The 15386-nt window shown below is 37.7% G+C and overlaps 1 protein-coding gene and 1 long non-coding RNA gene across 3 annotated transcripts; one reads left to right on the forward strand and one right to left on the reverse strand.

Moving 5' to 3' along the window:
* Nucleotides 1–201: 201 nt before the first annotated feature.
* LOC125187319 (FIP1[V]-like protein) lies at nt 202–9073 on the reverse strand. Its single transcript, XM_048083885.2, has 9 exons — nt 8061–9073; nt 5848–6080; nt 5097–5223; nt 4959–5027; nt 4656–4799; nt 4134–4235; nt 3723–4021; nt 1814–3296; nt 202–1003 (listed from the first exon to the last, which is right to left on the reverse strand). The coding sequence occupies exons 1-9, from the start codon at nt 8985–8987 to the stop codon at nt 482–484; spliced, it is 3906 nt and encodes a 1301-aa protein (XP_047939842.1). The 5' UTR covers nt 8988–9073; the 3' UTR covers nt 202–481.
* Nucleotides 9074–11981: 2908 nt separating this feature from the next.
* Nucleotides 11982–13225, forward strand: LOC148926569 (uncharacterized). Of its 2 annotated transcripts, none has more exons than XR_016130217.1 (2): nt 11982–12889; nt 12972–13225. It is a non-coding gene; the product is annotated as an uncharacterized LOC148926569 (long non-coding RNA). The 2 variants fall into 2 exon arrangements; XR_016130218.1 differs by having other exon boundaries at nt 11982–12835.
* The last annotated feature ends 2161 nt before the right edge of the window (nt 13226–15386 follow it).

A 15386-nucleotide genomic window follows, 5' to 3' on the forward strand; every position in this document is an offset into this window, starting at 1 on the left:
ATTTGTTTACAGATATGCATTCAGGGTTGTTTATCTCGGATCAGCTCCACAGCTGAGGAAGTAGAGAAGTTTCCATGCCCCGTGAGCTCCCATTGCGCCACATCAAACAGCACTGTCGGAACAACTTCAATGATACTTAGGGATCCCGTGCTCGGACTGTATACACATATAACAATGCTTTCTAAATCATGTACAAGTATATATATAAGGGCAAAACCCTTGTGCAGACTAACCAAAATCCTCATTATGAAATAATAATGATAATACACTGTATATGGTGGTGTGTTAAAAAGATAAATAATGTTGAAAACTGTTACAGCCCATCTGATCTCTACATATATACAAAGTAATCTCGAGTGCTACAAAAACTACAACAGTTTATGGCCGCCGCAATTTAAATCATAGAATGCAAGATGCCTCAAATATCCGACAACATAATATATAGGGTTCTTCAACCACAAAACGACAGTATCCTTCACTACTAATTGCTGGTCCACCTTCTCTTTCGTGCTGGTCGCTCCGATTTGATCTCTGACTCGGCCCGTATCTCAGCTTGGCTCCGAGGCCCACTCTCCATCTCCTTCGCTGCAACTGCGTCTTTATCAATAGGCATGGGAAGCTTGAAACGCTCGCTTCGTTTCTTCAACTTGGCAACAGTATCCAAGTGTTTGTCCTCAACAGTCCCTGCTTTATTCATTTCTGGACCATCTTCTTTGTTCTCCACAGCAGGCGGATGTGGTTTGTCTTCTATCTTTCCGGGAGGGTCTTCAGGAGTCACACTACTGTTGTGTGTGTCTCGATCTCTTTTCTTCAAAGAAGATGCAGTGGGGGTTATGCCAAAATCCCTCTCCTTATGGCTAGTCCACCGTTCCAATTTGGATCGACCCCTCTTTGAGTCAGGTTGTTCTTCGTCGGTTGAAGCCTCTTCTTTCTGCTTTCGAGATGATTGGTGATTTGCAGGACCATGACCACTTTGCTGCTCAGTTCTGCCTCTCAAGTTTGCCTGCACGCATGAACCAATTGCAAAAACAGTAGTGCTATGTCAGACACGTTGGTACATATATATCGATTCCAATATTGGTAATAAGCCTTGCCACTGCCGACCATAACAATCAAAACCAGGCCATCGCTAGCTGATTTTTATTAGTTAGCATGAATCAAGTACAGATTATGAGTTTCCTACTTAACAATAGTAAAGGACGATGCTGAGTAAAGACCAGCAACGAGTCTGGGTTCATGAATCCTTATTAGATGGGATATCAGAAGAAAGCAAGAAAGGAAAGGATGGTGTCATAAGCATACAATGCGATATCTAATATCTAGGAGGATGGTAAACTGTTCTCTAACTGAGATTCCGAAAAGAATTCTTCTTCCAGAAAATATATCAACTTGATAGTAGCACATTCAGAACTTTTTTTATGGCCTCGGCAAGGGTGGATAGACACTCTACTCTAGCCTTTATTTAAGAAAGTTGATCTATTCCCTGAGAAAGGGTGATCTTTACACAATTTACAGAGGTTTTTAGTAATTAACACAGATGTTGTCAAACAATCAATTGTAGCATACAGAACTGGGTTTCGGGTTTCTCTAAATCATAGAAAGTTACATATGTACAAACAAAATAACAAAGTTTTGCAAATGGACACCAGCAATAGTAAACCAAGTCACTAATCACGAAACATTTTTGCTCTCCTTTTCCACCAGTCATCATGATCAGAGGAAAACAGCCAACATAAAATCTTGGTGTAAATTGACTTATGATCATATGATATTTCAATGAATTTTGACGTGGTTGGCTCAAAGAAACACATACCTTCTCATTTAGCCGGCCGCCATCTGCATCCTGATTCCTCTTCGAAGGTATGAAGGAGCTTTGATCTCCACTCTCTGATTCTCTACTCTTTCGACCAGCTTCTTTCCTTTTGTATTCATGTGCCCTAGAAGTATCAGAACCATAGGCAGCACGATCATCCCGATTGCTAGTCTTGTCGTACCTTGTTCTTTTCTCATCAACGCTTAGTTGATTTCCACGAGCATAAACATCGTCGTGGCTCCTACGCTGTGAAAAACTCTCATTTTCAATTCGATCCCTCTGCTTGAGTTGATCACTATGCCGACCTACATTCTTAGGATGGTAATCTCTGCTGGATAGTTTATAGTCATCATTCCCTCTTGAATGACTTGGCCATGTTTTATCTTCAGCAGCCCTCCCACTCCTTGTCACTGGCCGTGTTTCTTCTCTTTCTCTCTTCGACAAAAGGTCATCTTGCTTAGTTCTATGCCAATCATCACGCTCTCTTGGCCTTTCACTTCTCTCCCTTTGAGACGGTACCCCTTCTTTTTGACGAGCAAAATGCACCTCATCATCCTTTGATCTACCTTGCTCATCTCTTTTGAGCAGATCAGAGCCATCATCTCTCTCTCTTTTCCTCCGCGTACTACTACTCCTGTGATTTTGAGAAATATCATCTTTTTCAGCATTCGTCTGTCTGACATGTGACTCTTCTTTTCTTCTGGTGCTATGAAGGTCATGGTCATCTACTCTTTCACTCCGACCTTTAAGATGATCATCCCTATCTCTTTCTCTAGATCCTATGGAATCCAATTCATGATTAGTTCCCCTCCAACTGCCATTATCCAGCCGATTTCTTGGTAGGTGATGTTCGTCTTTCTCAGTCGTATCTTTTTCTCTAAGCTTATCGCGATCTCTGGAGCTGATTTCACGACCATGGTCCCTCTTTCTCTGGTCTTCAAGTCTTGTTCTTCTGCCACGATGATCCTCATCTCTCCGATTCCAGGTTCCTTCGGATATATCACTACCCTTCCTCCAGTCAGCACTGTCAGCTTTTGCATGCCGATGAAGTGATGAGTTAGCATCCCCACCACTTCTACGTGAAAAAGAATCTTCTCTCCCTTTACCCACCATGTTCTGCTTTCCAGCTTCGTCTCTATCATAGTGATCTTTCCTATGAGCATAGTCCTCGTCTCCTACTTCTCTCCTGATGTTACCTGGTCGAAGAGGGTGCCTATCCTGAAGGGCATCATCGTCAACATCATCTGAACTATGAAGATGTTCACTGCTTCCTGATCTTATTTTGCTGTCATTACTCCTTGCAGCCTTTGAGTCTTTCCCATCATCATACTCATGTGGTTGTCCTACGGGTAAACTTAGCTTTTGTTTCTTTGTGGAATTTAAAATACCTTCTTCACGTTTACCCCTCTCCGATGCATCTGAAGCCATTTCCTGTCCCTCCATATTAAAGCTTTTATCATCCACCACTGAAGCATCATTATCCCTGAAATCATTATAATTTATGGATTAAGTAAAAGACAACTGGTGCAAGTCATTTGATTTAGAATCAGGCATTGGCATCGTACATGCACTTTCTCAGGCTCATTCTTTTTGGATAAACTATAGTCTACAATCCGGGAGCATACTTTAACTTTTTTGCGATGGTCAATCTGGCTGGTCTAACTATTTGTTTTTTTGTAAATGAAACCCAGATAAGTAGCCACAATAAGTCTTATTGTATGCAAAACAGTTTTTCAGTATCCTCCTAAAATAAAGCAAACAGTGAATACTAGTGCTAACAATTTCAGGAACTCTTCATACTAAATCAATTGCAGGCAAGCTTAATACAAGAACCATAATCAGCCAGAGTTATGAGAAGCAACACAAATTACAAACCTATCTGAAATTGGTTATAGAAATATTTATGTACCTCTCCTCTCGCAGGACGATATTTTCCCGATCAGAATGCGAATTTTCTGAAGGAAGATGTGAAACATCCTCTTTTGCAATACCATCATTATTGACAGTGTTCTTCGGATGTGGTCTTCTTGATGCAAATTCTCTTTTATTATCAGTACATGCAGGTGAATAGCTATCCATATGGTCTGCATCATCCTGTTGAAGACTATCAGCTTCATCACCTCCACGAACATGATCCTTTCTTGCAGTATCACCACTATCCAGCTGCTCTGATGTATCATCACCATCCATGGGACTCTGGCAGGCGATCTGTTTTACAGGAGCTCAATCAGTTCTGTGGCACTGTTGACTTATGGTGTTGCACAGACACAGTAGTAGCAAGATAATTGGCAGCTATGTGTAGAGGATAACAACTGCTCACCTCAATAATAGTATCAATATCATGCATTCTTGGGCGCCTTGTATCAATTGATGGAAGACGATCACCAGAACCAGTTTCTACTGGAATAGGTCTGCCAACAGGCTGATTAAGAAAAAAAGCTAATGAGATGTGTATCTGTAGTTGGATTTAATGATGATATACCACAAAGTGTAAGGACCCAAACCAATTAAACAAAATGGTAGTTTGAGAACACAATAAATAAAAGGAACCAATAGAATCACCGAGTAAATATAAGGATCCAATTACAGAAATAACAAGAAAGATCAAGGTTCTATTGCTAGTATAAACTACTCCCTCCGTCCCACTCTAAGTGGAGCATTTCTAATTCGGCATGAGATTTTATGTAGTGTTGTTTTGTGAGTAAAGTAGAGAGAATAAAGTAAGAGAGGGAAAAAGTAGAGAGAGTGGTGTTTACATATTTAGAAATGTGTCATTTAGAGTGGGACATCCCAAAAAGGAAAATGTGTAACTTAGAGTGAGCATAAAGCAAAAACCACATACAAGAGAAGGCCGTTCACGTGCAGCTGCTCTTGCTAAGTCAGTCGGACCATCATCAACCTTTCCATGACTTGCTTTTAGAGATGATGTATTATCTTGGATACCAACTGCAGCTGCAAGCTCTGGCGGAAGATCTGGATCATAATCCTAGATTTTGAACACCGAACAGGACTTGTTACAGATACACTCAAGAACATATAACATCACAGAATCCACAACATTATTTTGAACTATAGCCAAAATCTTACTACACACACCTGTATCAGACAAAAAAACTACTTCAAAATGAAAAAATTACACCATTACCTGTTCTGCCCTTCCACTTTCATAAACACGAATTTTGCTTTGCATAGTCATCTCAAGCCTTAGTTGTTCCTACAGATATCAAATTCACTTTAGCTGCAACTATCTTAAAATAACCAACAAACTTGAGAAGCTAATTACCAGTTGTTTGCAGTACTCTCTCCAACTATCCTCATTCAAACCAAAGTTGAAAAAGTCAGACACATCTACACCAGGAAGTTTCCATGGCTTTTCTTCAAAACTATCAATATCAACTTCGAAAATTGTCCTGAGAATATGAAGATATCCAGGAGGCATCATTATTACATATCCAGCATGAATCAACAGGAGATTGGTACTAATACTATCCATCTAAAGAGGACCTAATAAAGCATTCAGTTCCCTGTTACTATTTAAGATTAGGTTGAATTTCACCAAAGGCATTTTCGCACTTAGTGCGTCTTCTATGTTACACACCTTGCAACAGCCAAGGACTGCACCTTTTACAGCTATGATAGAATTGTCGCTTTCAAATTATGTAACTAAAATTAGGATTATCACATTATCTTCCATGTTTTCCCTTATCCCTGATCCGATATTATTGCATGATCAGCATTCAGTAATACTCCCTCCACGCCCTAAAATTAGGGACTTTGGTGACGGCACGGGTTTTATGCAAAATTGGTAAAGTATGAGAGAGAATGTGAAAAGTAGTTGAAGTAATGTTTGTGAATAGTGGGACCCACTCATTGATAGTGTAATGTGTGGTGAAAATGTTTCTAAAATAGAAAGTGGACTAATGTTGTGAGACAGACTGCAAAAGAAGAAATTTTTTGGGGACAGAGGGAGTATATTTATAGACTGGATATCTAATAGCGCTATTGACAGAAAGCTTCCAAGACTATAATCTTACTTGTGTGAAGGAAGAGTGAAATCCAATCCACTTCCATAACCACGACCTGCTGAATTAACTCCCCAAGCTGGAGGATGGAACCCTTTCTGAGGCAAGGTCCCTTTCATTCCTGCAGGTCTCCAATCACCTCTTCCACGTCCCGCTGGAGGCCCCATGTTGATGGGTGGACGAACGTGACCTGGGATTCCTCCAGGAGCTGCTGGAGGTAATGGTGCTGCACCAGGTCTCACATACTAAGCAGTTCCCATAGAGAGAAAGACATGTAAAATGGTTAATGGTTAATAATCCAACATTCCAGTAATGACAAGAATTACAATAGGAAGAGCAACAGAAATATTGATATAAAAAAACACAATTTAATAAATGCATGTCCAAATCATTCATGTTACTATGCCAACATCAACATGTAAGGCAGTATTTCCTAAGTAAACTAGGCAATCATATTGCATACACCTAGGAGCGAGCTAATTTAATTTACTAAGTGAATTTCTATATGAGCAGAGAATAATTGCTAGAATTGTTTTCCATTGTAGAACCTCTAACAAGCTTTGAGTTACAAGGTTCATTGATATGTTATTATATAAATATAAATTATATACTCCTTCTTCTCATGCTACTTGAGGCATTTCTTCCGGGCACGAGATTTAAGAAATTGATGTTTAAAGGTTAAGTGGAGAGAGAATAAATTATGAAAGAGAATAAAGTAGGTGAGAGAAGGAGAGAATCAAGTTTTTGCAAAAAAAAAAAAAAAGAAATGGAGCAAGTAGTTGGGACGGGCCAAAATCGAATATGGAGCAAGTAGCATGGGACGAAGGGAGCATATAGATAGAAAGATAGTTAGATATAGATATTTAAATTGATATACATTCACCAAGCTGAGATTTGAATTCGTTGAAGCAAAGATGAGGATGAACAAGATGCCACAGTAGCTTGCTTGTCTACCACAGAAGCTCGACAGCAATCAAAAAGAAAATCCAATTTGAGGTGCAAATGTGCAATCTCTTAATAGATAAATAACTACGCTATCATGAAATAACTACTTCTTTACTCAACCTTTTGCACATCACATAGTTAAACAGCTTGAACTTGAGATAAAGTACAGTTTTGTGCAAAGACATGGACCCAGCATGCTCTAGTAGCCAGATGTTATAATATTATTATTCAATAAGTATGAAGGAGTTGGGTATTGTGTCGGTCGAAACAGACTGCCTTTTTTCTTTTCTATCGCATGCTTTGTTGGATTCATGAGTAAAAGAGGCATAATCTTATGGGTCACAGTCCCGACTTTGTGTTGGCCTCTTTGGATAGAACAGAAAATGAGAATTTCCAGTATTCTCAGGACAGGTGCATAGAAGAAATGAAGTGTGAGATAGGGTAAATCTATGGTTGCATAGGATTCTAGACCATAGAGACTTCAAGGGTTTCTTTGTATCTAATACTAACAGACTCTGGAATAGTACCATTTTAATTCAATACTGATCTAACTTATGATTCATCATCCATTCATACTAAATTCCTTGTTAATTAATAAAGGCTAATTTGTTTCTTATGCAAATAAGACAGAAAATAAAGAATGCTTGCAATTGAGTTGTGTATATCTTTATTGGTTAAGAAGACAGGTTCTGGAAGAGCAAGCACCATCGTGCATGAAATGCCAAAATAGACTGGCTAGTTATCCTTAACGCAACCCTGTATATATATATATATATATATAGGTATATAAACATCACGTCCCTGCATTTTGCATGGTAACACTTTTTTTCAGTTCATCTTACAAGTCTATTTGGAAGGAGAAATGCGCTTATCTACTGATAGATTTGCCCAGAAAGAGAAGTGTCCAAGAGGTATTGTCCTCCATTAACATCTCCATCAATATGTGGATGCAGTCGAAAAGAGCAACCAAATAATATAGTCTCAACAACTGACATGTGTATGTCTCAATTAACAGCAGAAATCAGAGTCCCAACAGCATAATAAATGAGATAAAATTCAAAAAAAGAAAAAGATATATGAAGAAAATATGTAACTTTATTAATAAGCGAAAGTTTAAGATCAGTGTTGTTTAGTATCCCATCACTATGAGACAAGAGCTCATCCACAATATTGCTGATCATCTTCAGCATCACTAATATGTATAGATTCACTACAAAAGCACTACGGTTCCAACTAGAATGCAAATTACATTGTATGCGCTCATCAAACAAGATGCTGACCTTGAACTGTGAAGAGAATGGGTGATGGTATGCATGATTGCTGTACGCAACCTTTGGCTGTGCAGCTGCGGGAGCAGCCACACCTCCTCCTCCACTTGCCTTTGTGGCGTCTCCTAAATCCTTCTCCCTGTCGGCTCCAGATCCTCCTTCCTCACCGCCCCACTCTTGCTCGTCCACAGTCCTCGGCGCCTGGTGATGAGGGTCCCCATTATCCGCGACAATCACCAAAGGCTCTCCATCTTCATCATCCTCGTCAATCACTCCCGGCATCCTTTCCATCCCCATTGGCCCGTGGTGGGTGTCGTTGAGCACTATCTGCAGATCATCATCACTCTCTTCACTGTCCCACTCATCCTCAATATTCGTAGCCCCGGGATTCTGCAACCCTCCCGAAAGCCCTGGGATCATCTGCTGCGAACCGATTTCACCAGCATCATTCAACAAATTCATACTATTTCCCTCTTCAACTGCAGTAGCATACATCTTCACGTCATTGTTCGTTAAGTTAGGATCATTCTCCATCAAATCCCCGTCCTTATCCTCCCTTTCTTCCACAATTATATCAATATCATCATCATCATCATCCGAAACCTTGCCACGCCCCTTCTCCAAAACCCTAGCCTCAAACCCCGAACTATCACCCCCCTTTTCAACTAATCCATCAATCCTTTGGCACGAATCCGAATTCAAACCAATTTTCCTAGGTTGAAGAATGGTTTTTTCCAAATTCAAGGCGTCCGAATTCCTAGAGGGATTCAAATTAGGATTGAGCTTCGCCGTGGTCGAATCCGAAGCTCCGTAGAGAATCTCCTCATCGTCGCTGTCGATGTGGGGATCGATCGGGGGCGGCGCCTTCCCTGCGGCAGATTGTTGGAGGGGGCGGAGGACATCTGTGTAGAGATCTCCGAACTCGTCGTCGTCCTCCATGAACGCGCGCGCTTAGGTCACAAGGAGAAATACAAGGGTTTTGGGCAAATGGTTAAGCTAAAGGGAAAAGCCAAAGGGGGAACTTTGATTTTTATTTAGGCGTTGCGTTCACAAAAATCATCCCAATAAAACAAACCAAACTTATTCTATAATGTGATCTTCTCAAATTCATAATCTTACCACTGTCTTCTTTACTTATTACTATTAATATTTTTCAAATTAAAAGGTCATTAATATTTCAATTTAAAAGATAATTATTGTAAAAAAGTTATAATATCACATAGGTCTCTTTGCTTATTAATAACAAACAAATAACTAGCCAAAATGTACATATACCTATACGCAATGTTTTAAAAATCGGTCCGGCAAGCAAACCGATGAAGCTATTAGTTCGCGGTTCAACTGGTCTAATCGGTCCAACCACTGATTGGACTGTTTTACTCTAGCATATATAATATAAATATATCAAATTTATTAGTATTTAATAAGAGGTGTGATCAATTGCTAACTTATTTAAGTTGTTAACTTGCTAACTCATCAATGCGGTGTATTAAAAATGTCAACACGATGATATTAAAATGTCAACACATAATTTTGTTGAACTTCAATATAATGTGTCGATATTATGTGTTGACATTTTGATGTCACTGTGTTGACATTTTCAATACACTGTATTAATGAATTAGCAGAGTTAGCAACTTAAATAGTTAGCAATATAACGCACCCCTATATAATAAAATGTAGTTTTGATCAAATGCATATATATTTTTATATAATTTAGTGAAAATAAAATATTATTAAACTTAATTGAGGATAAGTGTAATTGAATTTTAGAGAAATATAAATATAAATATAAATATATACCTAATATTAAAACTTATGTTTAATTATTTATATATATGACAATATTGAAATTTAGTGTAATATATTACTATTAAAGTTTATTAAATAACAAATTTAATTAACATATTTTATTTAAAATTAATTATAATGAATTAATCACTTTATAAAAATAATAATTAATCATAGAATAAATGAAAATTTATTCATTGATTATAAGAATAATTAAAGTTATTGTTATCCCACAACCAATTGAAGTGGGGTAGTGCCGTAGTGGTAATGGAGTTGGACTTACATATATAAGGTCTATGGTTCCAATCCCATTGGATATATATTTTTAAAAAAAACTGAAAATTTCAAAAAACCAGTTCAACCGGTCCCGATTTCCGGTCGAACCGGCCGGTTCATCCAGTTTAAAAATGCTCAACCTCTCGGCGATTTTAAGTGGTGAACCGGACCGGACTGAGTACCGATCCGGTCCGATTTTTAAAACACTGCCTATACGGGTGCATTTAGAATGATAACTAAACCCTAAATGATACCTCATATTTAGGGTGATAACATTTTATGGATGAAATATAGTACTATATCAGTTTTGCTAAAATATCATTTTATACAAGTAGAATATTATTGATATTATTTTTATACATACAGAATATTATTTTATATTGATATCATCTTTATAAGACATACATATAATTGTTTATGCTTTTGGAAAACATCATCAAATAAAGTTTAGATCCTCACTATCTACAAACTATTTTCTTTAAGTTTAAGCAAAAATTGGCGATTGACATCTTATTGTACGAGTTATAAAAGAAAAAAAGTGAAAAACATTGTAAATTTGTAGAACTAATATAAAGTCAAAATATTAGTACAATGTCCACAAAACAATCACGGAATCATTTTTATCAGTACATTATTTTTCTAATTCACAAACCTAATTTAAAACTATTTTTTGCTAAACTGGAATTCCTCATGCACGTGTTGTGCACACTCCTGCGTGGATCTGACAATAGGTGGCACGCATGCGTGCAATTTTCACCGACTTTCGACTGCGCCTGTAGTCTATGTTACACAATGAGTAGTAGAATAATACAATGTGCATATTAATGGCGATAGATATTATAAAAGTATGAAAGATTAAACATAAATATTGTGATAGATATGAAAACATTGTTTAGGGATATAAACTATAACTAATCCAAAATAAAATACAAGTAAAGACTGGTCGGAACATCATCATTTTGGCCTAGGATGTTGGCTATGCCAAGGTAACATGTGTATGGGAAGTTTCACGGCTTCCTTCCAAGAGCATGGAGCAACTTCTTCTATCTACATATAATTAGGGCAACAATATTGATCAAATAGTTTTTGCTCTTGAGTTGCATGCATGCTAAAGTTTTTCTTCATCTAGGGAAGACCAAATTAATAAAATCTTTAAAAAAATTGCATTGCACTTACATTGCAAACCAATTCTTATTTGTCAAAAAATTATTTGAAATCTATTATATGGATGCATTGAAATGTGGAGCATTTGTTGCTGAAATTGTGAGAGTATTTCATTGAATGAAGCTTTTAAAGAGTGTATTGGACAACTCAATTTTTTCAATAAGCGTTTGGTTTGTTTTCTCCATTCATACTTAAGGTGTTTTTATTTTGCAAACATGTTCAGTATAATTGGTAGCTTAAGAAGTTCCATATTTTAGATCCTACGACAAGAAGCCAAATTTAGCTAATACAATGTCAAAAATTGTCTCATCACATTGGAAAACAAAACAGAATGTTGCTTATCATTAGATTTTAGTCGGTTTACATAGTTTCTAGCATATGGTATTTTGACTGTTTTGTCAGTTTACATAGTTTCTTGTTCTCACGTGCCCTCTTAGTTAGGGGTGAGCAAAATAACCGAAAACCGAATATCCGAACCGAACCAAACCGAAAATTTGAAATTCGGTTCGGTTTTTTCGGTTTTTCGGTTCGGTTCGGTTTTAAAATTTTAAAAATTTCGGTTTTTCGGTTCGGTTCGGTTCGGAGGAAAGAAAAAACCGAAAAACCAAAAAACCGAATTTTATTTTAATATATATATATATATATATATATATAGTACTATATATACTTAAAATACTCTAACCCTAATTTCTCTCCTTTAGCTTTCCGCCTCCCTCTCCAGAATCCTCTCCAAAATCTGAAATCCAGATTCTCCTTCTCTTCTCCACCTTTTCTCCCATCTCTTCTCCACCCCGTCACCTCGCCTCCATCTCTTCTCCACCCCATCGCCTCCATTCTCCAGTCGTGCTCCAGAGTCTAGCCCGTCGCCTCCAGTCTCCACGTCGGCGCCCCTCCACCCACGTCTTCAACTTCACGCCCTCGCCGGTAACATCCGCCATCCGACCATCCACGCAGGCGACGCGACTCCAGATCTGGCATCTATCCCTAGATGCTAAATCTCTCCGGCTCTAGCTTAGTTTAGCATAGCAGAATGCTATGTAAATGAAATATATTATGGAAATTTAAGAATTTTGTTATCGAAAATTATGCAAGATTTTGTTGATTAGTTTACTGTTTATGTTTATGTGTACTTATTTTGTTGAAATTTTGGAAAATATTGTTGATTAGATTAGTTATTAATGAAAGTTAATTTTTTTTATTTCAGATTTTGGTTGTTCTTGGTAGATGATAATCAGTTTTTTTTTTTATTCTTTTTGGATTTAGCTTTTTTTAGGATTTTAAAAATCTTATAGAATTTTGATTTTTCGGTTTTGACGATTTTTGTAGTTCGGTTTTCGGTTTTTCGGATTTCGGTTTTTCGGTTAATCGGTTTCGGTTCGGTTTTAGTTTTCAATGAAATTCGGTTTTTCGGTTCGGTTCGGTTTTGGCAAAAAACCGAACCGAAACCCGAATGCACACCCCTACTCTTAGTACTTTAGTTCATAACTTTCTTTGTTTGCAAGCTGCAGGAGCTCGTAGGGGAGGCAAGGCTGTTGGGTGGGTGGGAGCTGCTGCAGGTAGCTTGAGTTACTCATTTGGGAAAATTTTTGGTCTCCTAAGAATAAAGGAGGGTTGGTCTTTTACCCACAAGCAAGTTCTCATTTATCTCTTGTTCTCTAGCTAATTTAAAATTCTCCTTGTCTCATTTGCAAGTGGACAGATCTGGGCTGCCGTGCTGTTTCTGGGTTCGGCCTGCTCCCCTCGGCCAGACGGACTGCTCGAAGACGGGCCGTGCTTTCAGCCAGAGAGAGAGGCCTGAAGTGCCATCAAGATTTCTCTTTTCTCTTCTTTGTTTTCTTTATTTGAAGCCTTTGATCCATGTATTATTTTTTTTGAAGTTAGTTGATCATTTATTGTATATGAAATGCTATTCGAATTTCTTTATACTTGGGAAAAGACTTCTTGTCTTTCCTCTTTCATTTACATATTATTGACGTCGTTGTGTTCGCTAAATTCTTACTTTAGCTTTTATTTCATTGCGAACCAACAACTATAAGCATCGAAAGGAATAACGAGCTCTATTTAGAACACGAATCGAGAGTGCGAAAATTCGCTAGTTCGACATTTAAACATAAGGGAAAAGGGTAATAAAAGAAGCGGGTATTACATTCTACCCTCCTTAACGAAAATTTCGTCCCGAAATTTTCTTATGTCACTCAAAAAGCTCTGGGTACTTTTCCTTCATCTTATCTTCCAATTCTCACGTAGCTTCCTTGTGACCATGATGCTTCCATAGAACTTTCACCGTTACAACAGATTTATTCCTCAACTCCTTGACCTTCCGGTCCAAGATTGTCTCTAGCTTCTCTTCATAGCTTAAGTCTAGCTCCAAAACCATTTCCTCTTGGTGGACTATGTGTTTCGGGTCGAACACATATTTCCTCAATTGTGACACATGAAAAGCATTGTGCACATTCCCGAAACTCGGCGGGAGTGCCAATCTGTACGCCATAAGACCGACTTCTTCTAGAATTTCATAGGGTCCGATGAAACGCGGTCTTAGCTCGCCCTTGACGCCGAATCTTGTAATTCCTTTAGATGGGGATACCTTCAGAAAAACTTTGTCTCCCGCCCTGAATTGCAAATCGGTTCGGCGAATATCTGCGTAAGACTTTTGCCTATCTTGAGCTTCCTTGATTCTTTCACGGATCTGTCGGGCAATTGCTATCATCTCCTCTATAGAATCCGGTCCAAGCATCTTTCTCTCACCAACTTCATCCCAGTAAAGCGGTGATCTACATTTCTTTCCATACAGTGTTTCATACGAGGCCATGTTTATAGTTGTCTGGTAACTGTTGTTGTAAGCAAACTCTATAAGCGGTAGCACTGGCTCCCAGTTTCCTCCACGATCGAGCACTACGGCTCTCAGCATATCTTCCAAAGTCAGGATCGTTCTTTCAGACTGCCCATCAGTCTGTGGATCGTTCTCAACCACCATCTTAGCATCAAATTAATGTAGTAGTGATGTTGGACATTAAATCATCATGCATGAAACACGAATGTTAATAATTGTCTAAATTAGTGTTGGGTCGATACGGTATATTGTATCAAAAATTTTGTATCGTCATCGTATCGAAAATATTGATATGAAAGAATTTTATATTGTTACCGTATCGAAAGTTTTGGTGTATCAAATTTTGGTATATCAAAATTTTGGTATGGATAATATCTATACCGTTACCGTATCGAAATTTCGATATATCGTACAGAAGTTCGGTACGATATACCGAAATTTATACCATTTTGAATACCTGTATACCGAAAAATATAATTTCAAAACTGAAAATTAAAAGCAAAATAAATATAATTCCAACACAATGGAATAAACATTGTTCACATCCCCATACGTGTTATTATTATAAATGGTATGCATCGATAACTCAATACGTATTGATTTTCGATATATTTCGGTATACCTATAATATCGATATATATCGTATATTCGATAAAAAATGGCATACCGCGGTATAATAAAATTCATATCGTTATCATATAGAAAACTTATGATACGGTATTGTATCGTACCGAAAATTCGATATTTTCGATATTTTTTGATACGATACAATCGATATATCATTTTTTCGGTATATTTACCCAGCCCTAATTAGAAATAGAGAGGGGGGGGGGGGGGGGGGGAGGGTTTGAGGGAGGGCTATTAAATTCAAGAACATAAATTTGAAGAGATAGATACACAATCACACCCTTTTTCCCCTGTTTATTTATCATAATGAGATAGCTATTTTGTGCTTGCTTTGATCGGACCGACTATTTAATACGGGCCACACTTATATTTTATCTAGGCTACCAAACACCCATTTAAAGCCGATAACTTAACTATCTTATCTTATGCACCCTTACCAAACACCCCCTAAAGTTTTTCTTCATCTAGGGAAGATCAAATTAACAAAATCTTTAAAAAAATTGTACTTACATTGTAAACCAATTTTTATTTGTCAAAAAATAATATGAAATCTATTTGAAGTTTGATTTGTAGGGTAAATTTATTTCAATTCCCAAAGATATGGATGCATTCAACTGTGGAGCATTTGTTGCTGAAATTGTAAGAGT

This window comes from Salvia hispanica, chromosome 5, assembly GCF_029641045.1.
Source record: "Salvia hispanica isolate PSC_SH4W2 chromosome 5, Shi_PSC_v1, whole genome shotgun sequence".
Lineage (NCBI taxonomy): Eukaryota > Viridiplantae > Streptophyta > Magnoliopsida > Lamiales > Lamiaceae > Salvia > Salvia hispanica.

What these genes read in the sequence shown, in the direction of transcription:
- LOC125187319 (XM_048083885.2), bottom strand. Translation starts at nt 8,987, where the DNA reads ATGGAGGACGACGACGAGTTCGGAGATCTCTACACAGATGTCCTCCGC. An exon ending in TTCACTCTTCCTTCACACAA is followed by an intron (nt 5,224 to 5,847) that starts GTAAGATTATAG and finishes TCATATTCTCAG; the next exon opens with GACAATTTTCGAAGTTGATA. An exon ending in AAAGTGGAAGGGCAGAACAG is followed by an intron (nt 4,800 to 4,958) that starts GTAATGGTGTAA and finishes TTCAAAATCTAG; the next exon opens with GATTATGATCCAGATCTTCC.